Here is a 19,168-nt window from a genome sequence, read left to right as displayed (position 1 = left end):
TCTAAAATCTACAGTTATTATACAATAATGTACAATTGTGTTCCCTAATTAAAGGTACAGTTTATGTTCCCTTGAGGGTACCACCACAGAGACATTTATTCTGTAGAGTGGTCCCCCATATGTGGCAGGCATGTTTAAAGAAACAATAGTTAAGACTTGGTATTTTGCTCTTGAGCTCCCCTACTGTTGCAGAGTGTAATTTACTTTTTACAGCATTGTCCTGAATTCAAGGGGGAAGCAGGGAGCATGGGGCATGGATTCATTCCCTCCTCTAAAAGATACATAGTGCCGTTTCTGCAGTGCTAAGCCTGGAGTAGCAAAGTCAGAGGCTCTATTCTCCCTATTACAGCTCAGTGGAGCATCACAATGATTTCAAAGCTGTAATTTAAAAGTAAATATACTACCTAGTGTTTCTTTAAAAGGGGTTTAGACATTTCCAAGGACTTGAGGCCCCATGTTTCAGGTTTAGTTTCTGTGGTCACAGACTCAGCAGAAGTGCACCATTCGCTCAGCAGTTCTTTATGCTTCACTGTTTGCTCTCATGGTTTCTGCTGCTTTACGTTGCACACATGGCTGACACAGCTTGTGCAGTCTCTACAGAAAAGCACTGCCCAAAAAGCATGAGCCTAAGGCCAACATCCCCACGCCAAGTGTAGGTTTGAGGGGTGTAGTGTACCCCAGCAGAGTTGTGTTTGTGATCCAGAACTGATCATCTATCATCAGTTCCTAACCATATTCAGGTCTCTGTGACCAAATGCCATCAACATCTCACAGCTAATATTCCACTATATCTAATGTAGAGCCCTCCCAGAAGATTAGAGGCTGTTGATGCAGTAATGGGAGGACCAACTCCCCCTGCTTTGACTATGGAGCCTTTTTTAGAGTCGAGTCGATCGAGCCGATCATAAATCTCTTCTCTGCAGTTAGAGACACTTCATAAAAAATAGTGGAGAGAGAAATAAAAGGCCAACGACCATAAAACCGTCCTGTCTCGTCTGCGGCAGATCACATGTCCACTTTTTAAGGGCATGCGACCACCCCGGTTTCAGCCAGACCGCAGACTGCATCCTTGGAGAGCAATGAGGGCTGAATTCTGAAAGACCTGTAGGTATATGTAATGGTAAGGGAAGGCGAGCAGGATGCAGGCGCGAAGGTGGTTTAATAAAGTAGAGGCAAATCACAAAGAGCTACAACATAGGTATACACAGGAACAAAGGTACACACACTATGATCCACAAACCAGGCACACTCACTGTTTCTCTGTGTGAGGTTAAACTCAGCAAAACAGACACAACGAGCGCGGAGACATAAAAGCACTGAGTAAAAACAGAGAAAACGAGAATAGAGAAGAAAGGGAACTGAGTGAAAACGGCTAAAAACCAGAGCTTCTGCTCCTCGCTCCTCACTGCTGTGCGCTCGGGGTCGGGGTGAACAGCGAGCGGCTCATTATCATTTAAAGGAACAGGTGCTGAAAGCGGGCGTTCTGAACAGGGCTGTTTACACAGGGGGAGAACACTGCTGTGGGGTTTGATCCTTGTGGTGTATTATCTCAGTGGAGAAGCATGAAACAAATTGATGCTCTGGAGCAGCTGCACATGGCCTATGATCATTTACATTTTGCCTTTGTGTCTATGGCATTTAGTAGACACTCAGTGTTATTCTCAGTGCTGCACGGACTACAGTGGTGCTACCCACTGCACAGCAACACCTGTAATTACCTGTGGTCATCATGCCCAATGTCAATTGTGCACTAGAGGGGTATAATGCCCCCTGTTGAGCAGTGGAGCTGTGTTCTCTGGAGTGAAGCAGCATCATCAGGTGGCTCTAGGATGAGCAGCTCAACATTACGCTCAGCATTTGGTGGCATGAAGCCACATAAACTTTAGTGAGTTCTGGAGTACACAGTTCCACTGCTCCACAGCCCGACGCTAAGTGGCAGTACATGTTCATGCTTTCACAGACAGTCGATACACAGTGTGTCTATAATGAATGCAGCTTAAAGGCAATGTTCATCCAGTAAACTTTTTTTATATGAATTTCAGAGAATGTTTCCTTATCATTTGCTCCTCTCCAATCTGTTTGAACTGGAAAAAGGTCCAGTGTTTGTACACAGACCTTGCTCGTTAAATGGGAAACAAACATAATGTCTCTGTCTTAAGCGTTTTCTTACTCCCCCCCCCCCCCCCCCCCCCGCTCTCTCCCTCTCTCTCCCTCTCTACCCCTCTCCCTCATGCTCTCATAGCCATGGCCGAGAAGCAGCATCTGGAGGCATTTGACGGTGGAGAGACTCAGAACATTGGAAAGCATAAACTAAGATGAGGATGTTGCTCTATTCCTGCTCCATAGGTGAGTGATAGTGATTTATTTCTGCTGTTTCAATGCATTATTTAAGGAGGAACAGACTCCAAATTCAAGAGAGTGCTGATTTCATGAAAGTAAACACAGAGCAAAAGTGCTACAAAACATCTCAAGTTACACAAAAGATTCTGTGGTAAATCAAACAGTGAAAAAAACTTACAGACAATTTATACTCAAACCACCGACCAGCTACAGTCACTTCTTACTCAAACACACCTTTCCACCTTAAAAGATGCAGAGCCTCTAAATGAATACACAAACTGTGGGGTGGAGTTTGTCTTGATGTGAGAACAGTAGTTCTCCAGAATTGTCTCTGTTGCCTTTAATAGCTTAATTCACTAATGTTGTCCAGCTCTTCTGACACACGGACCAGGTCCTAGATGGGCGTGGCTGGTATAAACCCTCTCAGTTTAGTGTTGATATGAAGCTTTAAGACATTAAAGACCTTCACTTCAGGAAAGAATGACAGGTTTACACAAAAACCAGGAGAAGTTTGAGCGCAAGTGAGCTCCTGTCATTCAGAGTCAAACAGAGCACTGTTCTCTGGGTCCTTTTACCTTTTCCGCTCAGTTCCATTATCAGCCTGTTGTTTCAGCTGAACTTTACAAAGTGTGCACTCTCTAAAGACACATTTTCCGGTGCGGACCAAATTCTACAAAATCTAATGTCTTGTTAAGTGAGACATAATCTCCCTCTTTCCACAAGTTCCACACAGTTCTGTTTCTTAATAAAACGCCTGTGACCTGCTTTGGTCCAAACCTCACGAGCCCCACAGCAGTGTTCTCCCCCTGTGTAAACAGCCCTGTTCAGAACAGCCGCTTTCAGCACCTGTTCCTTTAAATGATAATGAGCCACTCGCTGTTCACCCCGACCCCGAGCGCACAGCAGTGAGGAGCGAGGAGCAGAAGCTCTGGTTTTTAGCTGGTTTCACTCGGTTCCCTTTCTTCTCCGTTCCCGTTTAACCTCATCTTTACGCTCTCACATGAACACGGGTCCAGCGCTGTGATTGGACAGCCTCAGACGAGAGAGCGGGGTGATTCTAAAGTCTCAGCACTTGATGTCAGAAGCGGAGCAGAATCAGAACGGCACGTTTTATCCCTTGTTTCACAGCCTTTTTTCACAGATCCATGTGAACAGACTAATACTAATACCTCTCTTTCTGAGATTACTTTAAGAATATTTTAGAATTATTCACCTGTATCCACATCATTTGACTTTTGGGTGAATGTATCCAATGAAAGTGTCTTATTCCTGTGGCATATATTTGGACATGTTACAAGCTATTTTGTAAAAGCATAGTTATAAATCACAATCTACTGGAAATAAATGGCTTAAAACAATTAGTTAAAAATCTAATTATATTCTCAAAATAATCTCTTTTTGAGCAATACTAGCCACAGTAATGAGATATACAAGATCATTGGTCACAGTGTATTGACCTGAGTTGCGAGTATACGCTGAGAAATGCAGCACCATGTGAGCGCCTTTAAATTTTACGTACTCCTCCATCACCTTTCCATAAAACAAAGCTGAAAAGTGATAGTTTTAATGAGGAGCTCCTCTCCATAGGGGTGTGAAGAGAGGGCATTTTGAGGCCAGAGAGAGCTGAGAAAAGGCCGGCATTGTGCTCATGAATAGTCGACTGTATCGCTGACTCTGTGCTATGGCGTTTTATAAATTGAGTGATGGTGGCCGACAGCTTATATTTGTTTGGACAAGATTATTTCGCCCCAAAGATTTTATACAAGAACCTCTGGAACCCTATAATGTCTCATTGTACAGGTCGGGCTTATTACATAAGAGTCAGAGGTGCGTGGAGTCCCTTAAATCCATGCTCCAATAAAGATACTGTTGCTGCGGTGAAAGCAGTTCCTTAAAATGAGTCGCTGTACAGTTCACCCACTGATGACATTGAGGACAGTGCACACACTGCTTGTATAATCTCCACAGAAAACCCTGAAACAAAATGGATAAGAGAGTGAGGTTACCGTCATCAGTGCATGGGGAGTAGAGTAACCGTGTTCTCTTCAGTGATGGAGCTGCATCCCAAGCTTTTGAATAAGTTGGAGTGGTGTTTGATCCAGGACTCGTCATCCAACACTACCCAACCTCACTAAAATATTTGTGGCTGAATGCCAACAAATCCTCAGAGCAATGTTCCAGCATCTAAGGTAAAGTCTCCTGACAAGAGCAGACACTTACTGCAGTGAAGAGGAACAAACTCCCTAATAACATCCTGCAGAATGAATATTGGTGCTAACAGAACATTGGAAATAGCATAGATGCACTTTTGTGAGCAGTATACATTTTCTGCATTATAAAGGGATCCTCTACGGCTGTGGGGAAACGCAGTTCTAAGATCAGTGTCTTTTAAGGTGGAACGGTGTGTTTGAGGAGAAAAATGATGAAAGTGGCTGATGTGTAACTCGTCTGTAAGTGTTTATTCACTGTTTGAATTCCCACAGAAACTCATTTGTAACTCAAGTTTAGTTTTGTAGCGCTGTCGCTAATGCAGTTAGCAGTCTTCTGAGTTTGGAGACATTTCCACCTTAAGTGATCAGAAACAGAAAAAAATAAATCTATATTACCCCCCCCCCCCCCCCCCCCCCCATGGGGCAGGAATAGGGCAATATCCTCATCTCAGTTCGTGCTTTTACATGTTTGGTGTTCTCTCCGTTGTCTACAAATACTCAAGATACCCCTGCCATGAGAGAGAGAGTGTGAGAGAGAGAGAGAGAGAGAGAGAGAGAGAGAGAGAGAGAGCCTATCCTACCAGACTGAGCCAGTTTATTTTTCTACCCATTTACAGACACTGGGGCTTCATAAACACATTAGACCAGTTTCCAGCGGTGGAAATTGAGAGGAAACATCCCCTGAATTTTATAAAATGTGTTTTTTGATTAGAGTCGGGAACTACACCTTTTCTAGACTCTGTAAATTACGAAGGACATATAATGAGCAAATTAAACTAGTTACATCCAACCTCTGTAAAAAACCGTCTAACCTCAGCCCTGGATTTCACCACCTGAGTTTGTGAAAAGCAACTTTTTCAGAGCAGCCATGAGGTCTTTAATCTTTGCTAATTGTGAAGCCCATGGTTTGGTTTGAATTAAAACACACTGGGCCTTGTTCTTATCCAACAAAGCAATGATGTCCAGGAATGAAACTTAATAACATTAGGAATGTCTGTGGGAGGGAACCGAAGATCTGCAGGGAACAGAAAACCCTTTCAGTGAGACCCACATGAGACCTACAGGAGTCTTATGACACTTTGATCTGAGTCTTAAATGTCTCCATAGGCTCTTTACAGTGCACTTAAAAAGAAGGGCTGGGTTTCAAATGTCTGCTTACTCCCTACATAGTGCACTAGGCTTCTGCAGAACAACAATGGAGAACTGAGCAACTTAGAAATAAACCACAAGAAATGCCATGTAATAAAGAGTGCACTATCCATAAAACTACATCCACATTTCACAATTCATACATTACACAAGAAGTCATTTGCTCATCATCCATTCATTAATCTTCTATAACCATTTCACCCCCGTCAAGTTGACTTACAGAGTCTACCCAGAATCTTGGGCGCAAGACAGGAACACACACACTCACCAAGTCACTCACACACACAACTTAAGACAGTTTCACACACTCACCCAGTCACTCACACACTCACACCTGTGGACAGTGTCACACACTCACCCAGTCACTCCCACCTGTGGACAGTGTCACACACTCACTCAGTCACTCACACACTCACCCAGTCACTCACACACTCACACCTGGGGACATTGTCACACACTCACCCAGTCACTCACACACTCACCCCTGTTGACAGTTTCACACACTCACCCAGTCACTCACACACTCACCCCTGTTGACAGTTTCACACACTCACTCAGTCACTCACACACTCACCCAGTCACTCACACACTCACACCTGGGGACATTGTCACACACTCACCCAGTCACTCACACACTCACACCTGTGGACAGTGTCACACACTCACCCAGTCACTCACACACTCACCCAATCACTCACACCTGTGGACAGTTTCATACACTCACCCAGTCACTCACACACTCACCCAATCACTCACACCTGTGGACAGTTTCACACACTCACCCAGTCACTCACACACTTACCCCTATGGACAGTGTCACACACTCACACCTATGGACAGTTTCACACACTCACCCAGTCACTCACACCTGTGGAGAGTTTCACACACTCACCCAATCACTCACACCTATGGACAGTTTCACACACTCACCCAGTCACTCACACACTCACCCAGTCACTCACACACTTACCCCTATGGACAGTGTCACACACTCACCCAATCACTCACACCTGTGGAGAGTTTCACACACTCACCCAGTCACTCACACCTATGGACAGTGTCACACACTCACCCAATCACTCACACCTGTGGAGAGTTTCACACACTCACCCAGTCACTCACACCTATGGACAGTTTCACACACTCACCCAGTCACTCACACCTATGGACAGTTTCACACACTCACCCAGTAACTCACACACACACGTGGACATTTTCACACAGACAATTTCACTACAAACGTGTTCCTGGGGAAATCCACAGAGTCACAGAGAGAACACACTACACTCCTCAGAGTTACTCGATGTATGGAATGAACCCAGGTCCCCTATGGCAACTGTTGTATGTAACCACACTATAACAGTTACTGCACACATAGTACTCTAAAATACATGACTATATATGGAATATAAATTAATTTATCTTCGTGGTATAGTGCACTATTCTGATGTAGAGCCCACTTTTTAGTGAACTTCGTAGTACACAACAAAAGAACACGGGGATGTGTGTTGCAGGCTTAGACAACACAACTGAGTTAAATCAAGCGATTTGGCGCCATCTGCTGGTGCGTTATGATATGCCCCACCATTAAAACTACTGACAGATAAAATGAACCCAGTTGGGGAGAGGAGTGAATGGGAGTCAGTCTGGTCCAATCCCACAGAAGAGCTACTGCAGCACACACTGCTGAAAGTGCCTACACTGGGTCGAAGTTTCAGAACTGGACCATGGAGTAGTATAAGAAGTGTGGCCTGAATCACATTTCTTTTCCATCATGTGGACAGTGGTGTGTGTGTGTTGCTGACCTGGAGAAGAGAATAGGCGGCCCACGGTCCAAATCCGGACCCATACGCTGTCCGATCCGAACCGGGACATGTAATTGATAAACTATAAAGAGCTGTTTAATTTTGAACAGAGTGTGTGTTTGAAGTGGTGTGACTCTTCTAGTCGTTGCGGTTCAGGTTTAGCGCTCCAGGAAACCCACAGACCAATCACATATGTTTCTGCTTATCACGCGTGAGGCTACTCAGCCAATCAGATCTGTGCATTATAATGAGTGCTGTGACTCCACTGAGTGACACACAGGGCTGGGCCCAGACGCCGCTGTCCTGGGGCCAGTAAAAACAGCCCAAGGGATAAGATAAAAGCTCTTTAGGACACTTTCAGGACGACGGTGTTGTGTGAGTTACAACCAGAAACTTTAAAAATAAGGGAATGATTACAGTGTGATTACAATCAGCTTGCTGTTAACGGATAAAGTCCCCCCTCTCCAGCTAAAAGAGCCAATCAGCTTGCTGTTAACGGATAAAGTCCCCCCTCTCCAGCTAAAAGAGTCAATCAGCTTGCTGTTAACGGATAAAGTCCCCCCTCTCCAGCTAAAAGAGCCAATCAGCTTGCTGTTAACGGATAAAGTCCCCCCTCTCCAGCTAAAAGAGCCAATCAGCTTGCTGTTAACGGTTGAAGTCCCACCCTCCAGCTAAAAGAGCCAATCGGCTTGCTGGTAACCGATCAAGACCCGCCCTCCAGAAATAAGAACCAATCAGATTGCTGGTTATGTAAAGAAGTCAGCTGCAACTAGAAGTTGTTAGGGACTTTATTGACATATGCATTTTTTATTTGTAAATTTTGCCTTTTAAATGAGAAAAAGACATTCCATTGTTAACAACATAAAACGTTGCTATAACTACAAGGCTACTTTAATATGCCGGATATGGCACTGATCACATGCAAGATATACATAATGTTTCAGATCTTGACTTGAGAAAATGTTCTGTAACTGGACCTTAATGGATTGTAATGAAGTAGCCCTGCTTTAGTGTATTGATTCCCGGGTGATTCACGTATTCGTCACGCACAAAACACATCAGAACGTCCCGAATGAACTGGAAGTTTCGATGATGTCATGGCGGCCTGACGACACCCCTAGCAATTGGGCATTCCGAATCATTACACTGAATCAAATCAAATGACTCGTTACCCCATGAAGAGTCGTCGCTTTCGCCTCGCAAAATGAGTGTTCTTCACTCAGAAGGTCTGGTTTTGGGCTTGTTTTGATCACTGTTATTTAAACCTTTTTCTACGTTTCAGTCAAGTCTTTTTCAAAAATATACTTGTAACTTTCAAATTTCATACTTAATAAAACTGTGGGGCAGCTGTTGACTAAAGTTTGGAGAAACTGGCTTGGTACAGAGATGACGCTGATCCAATCCCAACCACAGCCCTTAGAGACAGTGACTGGAGGAGATGATCCCACCCAGGACCCTGTAGCTGTGTGATAGCAACACAACCTGCAGCTCCACTCTGAGGGTCACTTTCTACACACCCTAAAAGGAGAAAATCACACCCCCAAGCTGTCACCGGGAGAACAGAGCAACTCCAGGTTCAGCACTGCTGAAACTGCACTATGTAACTTGTTGATTTCAAGGCAGTACTGTAAAAGTGAATTACATCTGTAGAGGGAACCCAGGAGCAAACATACCAAACCATAGCATTCCTTTAAGTGTGTGTCCAGGATGGAGGACTGAGGGCTGTCGGGCCACTTTTTTAATAATTAAATTTAAGTGTAAAAAAATTTCAAATAAAATACAATATACTATAACTAATATCTTCATAATTAATTTCCACATATTATTAATGCCTTAGGCTGTTTTGAAGTCAGGGCTCTAGTTTGTTGTGCAGTTGTAACTAATGGCTCGACACTTTGAGTCGACTCTTTAGATCAGCTGAGTCGAGTGTACTACGTCACAGCGGAATGACTGTGCGCTCCGAGTGTAAACAGCAGAGAGAGAGAGAGAGAGAGAGATTATTATTAATATTAATATTATTATTTAAGCAGGTGTTTAATGCTGGGATCTCTCTTCGTTTCAGGCGCGATGCCAGAGCGGTTTCTCCCCCCGTTTCCAGCGCTTTAACCCGGCCACAGCACATAGCAACACCGCGGAGACTGGCGCTACAGCTAGCCTATCGTTAGCCTAGCATTAGCTGTGAGAGGGGCCTTTGATGCCTGCGCTGTGAGAAAAGCCGGAGCCGTGAGTATTCCTGAGTTTTTCACCTTTATTGTATATCACCTTTAAATGAACCGCGATTAAACCACGAATAACAACACATTTTCTTATGTTTCAGCGCGCTAAAATGCATTAGTCCTGCTAGCCATAGCGATACCTAGCTCCGTTAGCCTAGCAAAAGCAGCATGGGTTTGTGTTTATACACCTTGTCTGAAAGTTTGTAGACACCCGTACACAACTGTAAACACTGTGTATAATCGCCATTTGATGATCTGCATTCAATGAAAAGCTCAATACCAGAGGCACGTCCACAGGCACTGAGCTGTTGAGCAGTGGAACTGTGTTCTCAGGAGTGAGGAGCTCCATCCAGTTTCTCTGGAATGAGCAGGAGTGGTGTTTGTGATCCAGAACTTATCATCATATTATGTGGCTAAATGCCATCATATTCTCACAGCAATGTTCCAACATCTAAGGTAACGCCTTCCCACAAGCTCTTGTCACGGTGTTCTACAAACACTACAAACATTATTTCCTCAGTTGAGCCAAATATTATAAAGGAAACATATTATGAAAATGTCCCCTGTTCAGTGCATGTTCACATTAATGTGTGAGTCTTGTTGCACGTTGGGCTTTCGCTGAAGATTCCTCTTTAAAATCCCTCAGGGTTAACTGTTGTCGTGAGTTGGATAAAAAACAAATGTGAAAACTGCTTTAGATTCAGAGATTTTACAAAAAGCAAGTTTGTAGTGGAGCTTTGCATTTGTGGTGATTTAATAGGTCTTTAGCCAATCAGTGTTCTGCAGGGTTTACACCTCACCATTTAGTACCTGCATGCCCTCGGTTACAGGGGACTCGGACCATATTTAGCTATTTGGAAAACAAAAGGAGGGCGGCATGGTGGAGCAGCAGGTAGTGTCTCTGTCACAGCTCCAGGGACCTAGAGGTTGTGGGTTTGAGTCCCGCTCCGGGTGACTGTCTGTGAGGAGTGTGGTGTGTTCTCCCTGTATCTGCGTAGGTTTCCTCCGGGTGACTGTCTGTGAGGGGTGTGGTGTGTTCTCCCTGTGTCTGCGTGGGTTTCCTCCGGGTGACTGTCTGTGAGGAGTGTGGTGTGTTCTCCCTGTGTCTGTGTGGGTTTCCTCCGGGTGACTGTCTGTGAGGAGAGTGGTGTCTTCTCCCTGTGTCTGCGTGGGTTTCCTCCGGGTGACTGTCTGTGAGGAGAGTGGTGTGTTCTCCCTGTGTCTGCGTGGGTTTCCTCTGGGTGCTCCGGTTTCCTCCCACGCTCCAAAGACACATGTCGGTAGGTGGATTGAAGATTCAAAATTGTCCGTAGGTGTGAGTGAATGCAGTGTGTGTGTGTGTGTGTAAAAGAGTCAAGTTGAGTCGAGCAAGTTCCATGCACTGGAAAAGCGCCAATTTTCATACCAAACTGCAGGGGGCATATTCCACAAAGCAGAATCTCCCTCTACTTTGTTTCTATTGGATGGGCTCGACATTGAGTTTAATTTGTCAGGCTACAAGGAGAAGTCCCGCTTTGTGGAATACTTCCAGAGTTGTGACTGTGTGCACCGCAGAGAATTGACGCCCTGTTAATGGTGAAATATCAGAAACATCAGCACATAACTGCAGTTTTCCTCCTGCCCTGAGGCTGGATCAGTAAGATTTAGGACGATGTGGCTACAGTAATAACTTTTATTTGCTATGAGATTAGCTCAGAATATCACTGTGATACTGAATCACCCGGGAGTGTGTTCATCTTTGCTGCTGTAGCAGCCTCTAATCTTCTGTGAATGTTTTGCTCTCAATGTTGGATCATTTCTGAAAGGATCTCTTGCATTCAGCCACAAACACATCAGTGAGGTGATTATATCTGTATCACAGACATCACTCTGACTCATCCCAAAGATACTGAACAAGGCTCCATCACTCCAGAGAACCCAGTTGCACGGCTCCACAGGCTTTACTCATTCAGCCCATGCGACACAGTGAGTGTGAAGACTTAAGGCTCAGGTTTAGCTGCTCTGTATTTTTCTGTCAAGGTGTGTGTGCCCAGTTGAGTGTCTGTGTTCACACTGGGAATGGGATTCTCTCACTGTTATGATCTGGTGGGTAACATCTTTGTCTCTTTGCCCCTCTGTTTTTGCCCCACAGCACTGAGGCCCTGAAAGGCAATAGTCGAATCATGGCCACGGTGAAGACGGGAGGAAAGGAGTGTGAGGAGGATACTTTACAGACTGCCTTTAAAAAGCTGCGTGTTGATGCTGAAAGGTCTTTCATTACTTGGATTATTTACTTAGGGGACTAACAAATCTGTTTTATTCATGCATTCATTTTGTACACAAACGTCACATGTCCTCAGACCTCCTACAGGTCCTACAGACCTCACTGTTTGGTACAGCAGGGGAAAAGCAAAGGGAAAAAAAACATACAAAACACACACTCCACACAGAGTCAGGTAAAAAAAAAACATAGGACACTCCATGAAAACACTTTTTTGTACATATAAAAACAGATAGACATTTGAGTCTCCTTTGAACAGTATTGAGAGATGGAGCTCATATAACGAAATAAATAATACTCAAGAAATACATATAATTCTAATGTAATTTTACTTTTCGACAGTAATCACCTTGAGATAAGCTTAAGTCCAAAACAATTGAAGGCAGGAGTTCCCCTCTTTTTCAAGAGCCCATTTTTCCTCCATATACTTTGTTTATCAACAATAAATAATAAAAAAAAATAATAATAATGTTTTATTCAAGTAGAACATGTTAATACAGTTCAGTAATATTTAGATGTAAATAAACGGGTTCTGTTTTGTTTAACTACATGACTGGGTTTCCCCAGTTAAATATTGTGGTTAAATGGTGGAGTGTGTGTTGAATTAAACACTCTCTCACAGTTTAAGAGGATGTTACGGTGAAGCTGGAGAGACACTGAGCTGGTCAGATCACTTTCAGCGTCAGATCACTGCCGTTGCTGTGTAATAATCAGTGAGACAGACTTTTGTCGCATGCACAAAATTTCCTGTTCCTTCATCAATCTTTATACATATTTATAAACTGGAGAGTACTGTGTGTTCTCTGTGGGAATGTGTGCACTGAACCTTGACCCCTGTACCGTGACTGTTGGGTACGAAGACATGTACCGCTCTGCTCCATTAGGATTTTTAGGTTTTTAATGTTTTGGGGGTTAACAAATTCTCCAGTGTTTACAAACAATGTCTAACACCTGCAAACATTACTATACATCGGTAAACGCTGTAAAGGCTTAAAAGTTACTGATCCAGCTCTGGCCTTTGTTTGACCCAAAGGCCAGCAGCTGACCACGGCCTCTCCTCAAATTCCTCAATTTCTTCCCTGTGAGGACAAGCACGTGATGGTAGCCACGTTTTCTTTTCACACTGCTTCTAATGAGTCGTAACTGAACAGCCGAACACAGGAGGAGAACGCAGACTGCCCAGCTCTGTCACATCAGCAGACAGACGCTGGCATTGACTGACACCATGCCGTGTGATGATGGAGAAAGCACAGCACACAAATAAAATCCTTTGTTGAGGTGAAGTGAGCAGACGAGACATGGAGTGCATGGCAAACATGCGAAATAATGAAAATATTCAGGATATCTTGCTTTTTAGTCAGTGACAGTGTAAAGCCATGTCTGGTGGACACCTGTGTTCACTTCATACAAGAATGGGAACCGGTCTGAAACCCAGTGGCTGCGTTGCTTGCAAAAAGAAGTGAATAAAGAGGCTGGAGGCCATGGTCTTCCAAGTTTTACAGCACAACCTGCCTGTTCAGCAGAGCAGAGACACACTCATACACACAAACACACACTGCCTGAGCACCTCTTAAAGAAACAGTGCATATTTTTTGGTCGTTACAGAAACGCATGCAACACTTTTATAGCCCTAAATACTGGTGTTGGGGACAGATTTGCGCTGCACTGACTCTCATTTACATTTTAGATTTATATTACATTATTACCATATTACATTTTAAAGAAAACGGTTTAGAGCTTGTCTCAGGCAGCAGATCTGAAAGTGTTTGTAGCCATGTATTTAAAGATTTGGGGAGTTTTTGCAGCATGAACCTCTTCAGGTGTCTGGTTCCTATCATCTCCACAGTGAATGAATCTAGAAAAGAGCATTTTCCAAAAAGCAAACTCCCACTCAGTCACATTGTTTACATCGTATGCGTTTGCGGAAACTGCAATGTGGAAATTTCTTTTTAAGGACTTGAATTTCCCTGCTGTGTTTGTGCGACAGCTCCAGCCGCAGCACTGGCCCGCTTCCTGAGAAATTACACAACCGTGAATAAGAACAGTTTATTCCGATTACAAAGCGTGCCACAATTTGGGATCCTTGCCTTCGCCAGGGAACGTCAGTTCTTAAGCATTTTCCCAACTTCATAACCATTTGGTTGTTCAGGAATAATATTTTTCTTGGTTGTGCTGAGATAAACCCACACGTTTTCATGCCAAAACTAATGTGCTATGGGTTTGGTAGCATTCACTAAAACTTGTGCCAAGATCAACAAACCCAAGGCTGGTAGCTGGCAGGAGGACCCAGGAGTTCCTCTGTGCAGTGCGCTGATTTAGGCAGTAATAATAGACTTTTGGCCCAGGCTCTGGCTCAAGACAAACATTGTGGTTGTGCTGTTTGTTTTGGATGAGTGTGTGGCGAGGTGGATTTTGTAGAACAAGGGAAATATGTTGTGGTCATTGTGTGCGTGTGCATCTTTTTAGTTCCTCTGCAGTGGTGCACGTCTGTGAGGGTTTGGCATCGAGAACAGGAGCTCGAGTCAGCGCCGAGGGAGCCAAACCCAAGATCGCTTCCCCGAAAGAGAACTGGCATGGGTAAGAACACTGTCTTTCTAATGCTTTATTAGTTTGGCTTCTGGACATTAGTAAAGAGTATGGCTTATTTTAATTGTGTATATCATACTAGAGATGGCGCTAATTTGTTAAGAGCTTTTAACACACCACTTAAAGGAGCAATCTGTAGGATATTTACTGGAATTAGTCATAAAATGTCCAGGGTGTGTGATCGGTCAAAGCAGTATATTCTCTTTGAGAAGTACTCCTGTGATCCTGCCCCCCGAGGTCTTGCCGGTGTCCCACCCTCTGTCCAGTCATTTTACAGTCCACAGTGTGTCCAGGTTTACAAACAGTGTCTCACAGCCATGAAATGACCAAGAGAGGAGTTAATTTTGTATTTTACCGGACCCAAAAATAACAACACGTTTGAAAAGTGTAAATACCATTGTTTGTTTGTTTTAAAGAAAATGATGCAGATTCATGTGTGTTTCTCTCTGGTGTGTGTGGGTATTTCAACTAATTGCTTTTAAAAAGCCTCGCATATTCACCTATTTAAGGTGTAACGGAGAAATCAAGATTGGTAGCACACAGGAAATATAAGTGTTTCTCTGGTAGGTAGAAGTTTTAGTGACACGATGTGCACTTGGAGGAGGAGTAGGACTGGTAGAGGGGAGGGGGAGGAGAGAGGAGGTGGGGGACAAGGGAGGAGGAGAGGGAGAGGAGGAGGAGGAGTTGAGTGGGACAAGGGAGGAGGAGTAGGACTGGTAGAGGGGAGGGGGAGGAGGAGGAGTGGGACTGGTAGAGGGGAGGGGGAGGAGTAGGACTGGGAGAGGGAGTGGGGAGGAGGAGGAGTAGGACTGGTAGAGAGGAGGAGGAGAGGGGGAGTGAGAGGAGGGCTAGAGGGGAGGAGGAGATGGAGTGGGGAAGAGGATGGGGAGGAGGGGGAGTAGGACTGATAGAGGGGAGGAGGAGGAGAGTGGGAGAGGGAAGAAGGAGAGGGGGAGTGAGAGGTGTGGGAGAGGGAGTGGGGAAGAGGAGAGGGGAGGAGTAGGACAGGTAGAGGGGAGGAGGAGAGTGGGGAAGGGGAGGAGTAGGAGAGGTAGAGGGGAGGAGGAGAGTGGGGAAGGGGAGAAGTAGGACTGGTAGAGGGGAGGAGGAGGAGAGAGGAGGTGGAGGAGAGGGGAGGAGGAGGAGTGGGACTGGTAGAGGGGAGGAGGAGGAGAGTGGGAGAGGGGGGAGAAGGAGGAGGCGAGGGGGAGTGAGAGGAGGGAGGGGAGGAGGAGAGTGGGAGAGGGGGGAGAAGGAGGAGGCGAGGGGGAGTGAGAGGAGGGAGGGGAGGAGGAGAGTGGGAGAGGGGGGAGAAGGAGGAGGCGAGGGGGAGTGAGAGGAGGGAGGGGAGGAGAGGGAGTGGGGGAGGAGGGGGGGTAGGACTGTTAGAGGGGAGGAGGAGAGTGGGAGAGGGGGGGGAGGAGGAGTAGGACTGGTAGAGGGGAGGAGGAGGAGAATGGGAGAGGGGGGGGGGGGGAGGAGGAGTAGGACTGGTAGAGAGGAGGAGGAGGAGAGGGAGGGTGGGAGAGGGGAGGAGTGGGAGGAGGCAGACAGCTCTCTCCACTGTTTCTAAACTGTCAGTGTTACAGATTGCTCCTTTAAACACTCTGGTCAAAATTAAACAGCTCTTAATAGTTGATCAGTTACACGTCCGGATAGGACAGCGCCTGGGTCCAGACCTGGACTGCAGTCTGCCTGTTCATGACCCTGCACTAGGGGATATTCTGCAAGGCTTCGAATTAAGAACACTGTGTCCTTGCTTTTGCTTTGCATACATTTAGGCCTGTGTTTAATGTCTAGTAGATCATTCACTGCTCATCTTCCCTTTTTCTATGCAATATAGATGTAACCGGAAGTCCTCCAGAGGATTAGTGAGGAGCCAGAGACGGAGACGATCAAAATCCCCTATCCTCCACCCTCCAAAGTTCACTTACTGTAGTTCTAAAATGCCCACGCCTCCGGGCCTGAAACACAAGAGTCCTCCAGAGCCCGATGACACCGATGCATCTTTGGGGATCCCAGCCAAGAAAGAGCTTCTCTCCACAAGTCCCCGCTCTCCTGTTTTCGGGGTCGCTGGCTATGAAACCCTTCGTCCGGGTGGTCCGGAGAACCCCGGCTCCCCTCTCCTTCTCACTGGGACGCCTTCAGATGAAGAGAGCGGCCCTGAAGGCGGTCCTGTCCCAAGGAAAGAAAGTTCTCAAGCTTCTTCAGAGGATCCCAGTGCCCCATCTGACTTTAAATCCCTGTGTAAGCTCCAGGAGAACTCGCAGTGCTCCTGTGGCCAGAGAGAGTGCCAGTGCTCGGTGTGGCAGGGCGTGGAAGTGTACTCCTTCACTGGCCTCCGTGACGTCATCTCTGAATGTGAGAGAAAGCTCCCCAGCCCTCTGGATGCAGACCAGAACTCCAGAACTCAGTGCGGGAACGGAGTTGGGACGTCCAGCTCTCCGCGCTCTTGTTCTGAACAGGCTCGTGCTAACATGACCGACTTCACTATAGAGGACCTGTCCGGATACATGGACAATTTCTTGTACATCCCCAAGAAGATGTCTCACATGGCTGAGATGATGTACACTTAACGGACAGGGGAGCGAAGAGCGAATAGAAGTATATCTGCATACTGAGTGCGTCTAAAGGGTCACCCTTAAATAAACAGAAATCAAGAAAGGGTGGTTTATGATAATGGCTAGGCATGTTCTGACAAAGTTATTTAAGTTTTTCTGTTGATTCTCTGGCTTCTCCCCTTGGTTCCTCCGTGTCTCTTTTTGTTTAGTTTGAGATCCACGTTCGAGAAAAGGTTGTCAGTTGTCTTCTCTCTTTTTTTTGGTTCCTGTTGTGGTCATTCTTTAACTGGTGTTCATGCAGAAATTGCCAAAGCTCTGTCACAGATTTCAGGTTTGATTTTACTGGTATATGCAAAAATCTGGAATGCCAAGTAATAACATCGATCACCGTGTGTTGTCTTTGGGTTTTCATTGATTCTTAATAAAAACACTTTTCGTTGATGAAGAAGGGTCCTCTCTTACAGAGCTCTTGTTTGTTTTGCTTTCTTTTTTCCAAAGAAAAGGAGCTGATTGCTCCCAAAAACGTGAGTTCCTGGATGACTTTACCCCTTTCACATGTGCACCTAGAAGCATTCTGGAATTTACACAGAGGAGCTGTGTCTGAACACAAACGTGCGCAACATTTGTCATGGACTTCGTCCCTGTCGGCCCACTAGTAGATGCTCCAGGTAAAGTCAGAGGGTGCGTATGCGAGAACAGAGCCGCTGATGTCCCGGAAAACTACCTAAAGCACGTGAAACATTTCCCACTGTGAGAAGTCAGTGTGAGAGAAAATAAATCTGCTGCATGTTATAGGTGTGAAAGGATAACTCCGGGACGTATGCGGACCTGATACTCTGGTGTAACTACAGAGTTCATATGTAAAAACAGCTTGTGTGTGTGTGTGTTTACACTTGTAGTGTGGATTCCTTGTTCTCTTGCCATTCTTGACACATTTGCAGTCCAACCAAAATCGGTGTAAAAATATTTTCGAGCCATTTGCCAAAGCAATGCACCACGCAGGGTTAAAAGCACTAATCAGTGTTGTGTATTTCACCTGGTGGCATTTTTACCAACTGAAAACACTGCAAGTGCTGGTGAAATGGATAAAGGAGTCAGAACAGCACCAGAAACTCCTCCACTCCTGAGGGTGAGTGATGAGGGCCTCGGTGCAGTTGTTTAATGTGCGTCAGAGTTCGAAAAGAAGCGTCCACACTTACTCTAATGAATTACACAAACAGAGTTCACACCTGTGTCCTTTTAAAAGTTTGTAAAAATGTGTGCCATTCCTAAAGCTGTACCACTGAAAATACAGACACCTGTGTGATATTCGTTACACTAACACACACATTGTGCCCCGACACCTGTGCTCTACACTTCTGCGGTGCACCTAACAGTGTGGCCAAAAGAAACCCTGTCAGCGGTGGGCAGCTGGAGAGGCTTCAATGCCATCAAGGCACTGGTGGTGAGCTCAGGGCTCCAGCCCGTTCAGGGAAACGTACACATCCTTCAGTAATTTTAGTCCAGGGCAGGGGGTTCATTGCTGAGGGTCATGTGAAATGCTTCGTTTCGGTCGTCCCCCTGAGACCCTCTTCCACCCCCAGCAGGGCTTCAGAGGTTGAATGATCTGAAGGAAGGGTCTTTATCGAGGGGAGGGGCATAAACTACAGAGGGAGACTGAAAATAAACTCTTAAAAATCCCTTGAGAGACGTGCCACTTCAGAGCACGTTCACTACGGCCCACAAAGCTCAGACGAAAAGTGTGAGAATGAATGGACAGAGGCTTTAAACGCGTCTGTGCAGTGAACACACAGCAGTGGGCTGTCACCTCGGGGCCCTGGAGCTGTTGGGGCGAGGTGTTGCTGGTTCGATCCCCAGCACAGGCAGGAAAAAGGGTGGGAGTGAGAGAAGGATCAGCACTGTCTCCTCTTTCAACATCCACAGCTGAGATGCCTTTAAGCAAGTCAACTCTAACCCCTCTGTGTGTGTGTGGTGTGAATTCTTCTGTTTACTTTCTTGTAATTTTCTTCTTTTCTAGTCCATTTTTTACTTATTTTTCCTT

General features: G+C 45.5%; 1 protein-coding gene across 1 annotated transcript; it reads left to right on the top strand.

The window, feature by feature from the left end:
- Positions 1 to 9,462: 9,462 nt before the first annotated feature.
- Positions 9,463 to 17,577, top strand: oser1 (oxidative stress responsive serine-rich 1). Its single transcript, XM_066666704.1, has 4 exons — positions 9,463 to 9,727; positions 11,852 to 11,968; positions 14,447 to 14,557; positions 16,410 to 17,577. The coding sequence occupies exons 2-4, from the start codon at positions 11,883 to 11,885 to the stop codon at positions 17,140 to 17,142; spliced, it is 930 nt and encodes a 309-aa protein (XP_066522801.1). The 5' UTR covers positions 9,463 to 9,727; positions 11,852 to 11,882; the 3' UTR covers positions 17,143 to 17,577.
- The last annotated feature ends 1,591 nt before the right edge of the window (positions 17,578 to 19,168 follow it).

Source organism: Hoplias malabaricus, chromosome 3, assembly GCF_029633855.1.
Source record: "Hoplias malabaricus isolate fHopMal1 chromosome 3, fHopMal1.hap1, whole genome shotgun sequence".
Taxonomy (NCBI): domain Eukaryota; kingdom Metazoa; phylum Chordata; class Actinopteri; order Characiformes; family Erythrinidae; genus Hoplias; species Hoplias malabaricus.
This window is presented reverse-complemented; position numbering and strand designations above follow the sequence as displayed.

What these genes read in the sequence shown, in the direction of transcription:
- oser1 (XM_066666704.1), top strand. Translation starts at nt 11,883, where the DNA reads ATGGCCACGGTGAAGACGGGAGGAAAGGAGTGTGAGGAGGATACTTTA. An exon ending in CTGCGTGTTGATGCTGAAAG is followed by an intron (nt 11,969 to 14,446) that starts GTCTTTCATTAC and finishes GCATCTTTTTAG; the next exon opens with TTCCTCTGCAGTGGTGCACG. An exon ending in CCGAAAGAGAACTGGCATGG is followed by an intron (nt 14,558 to 16,409) that starts GTAAGAACACTG and finishes TATGCAATATAG; the next exon opens with ATGTAACCGGAAGTCCTCCA.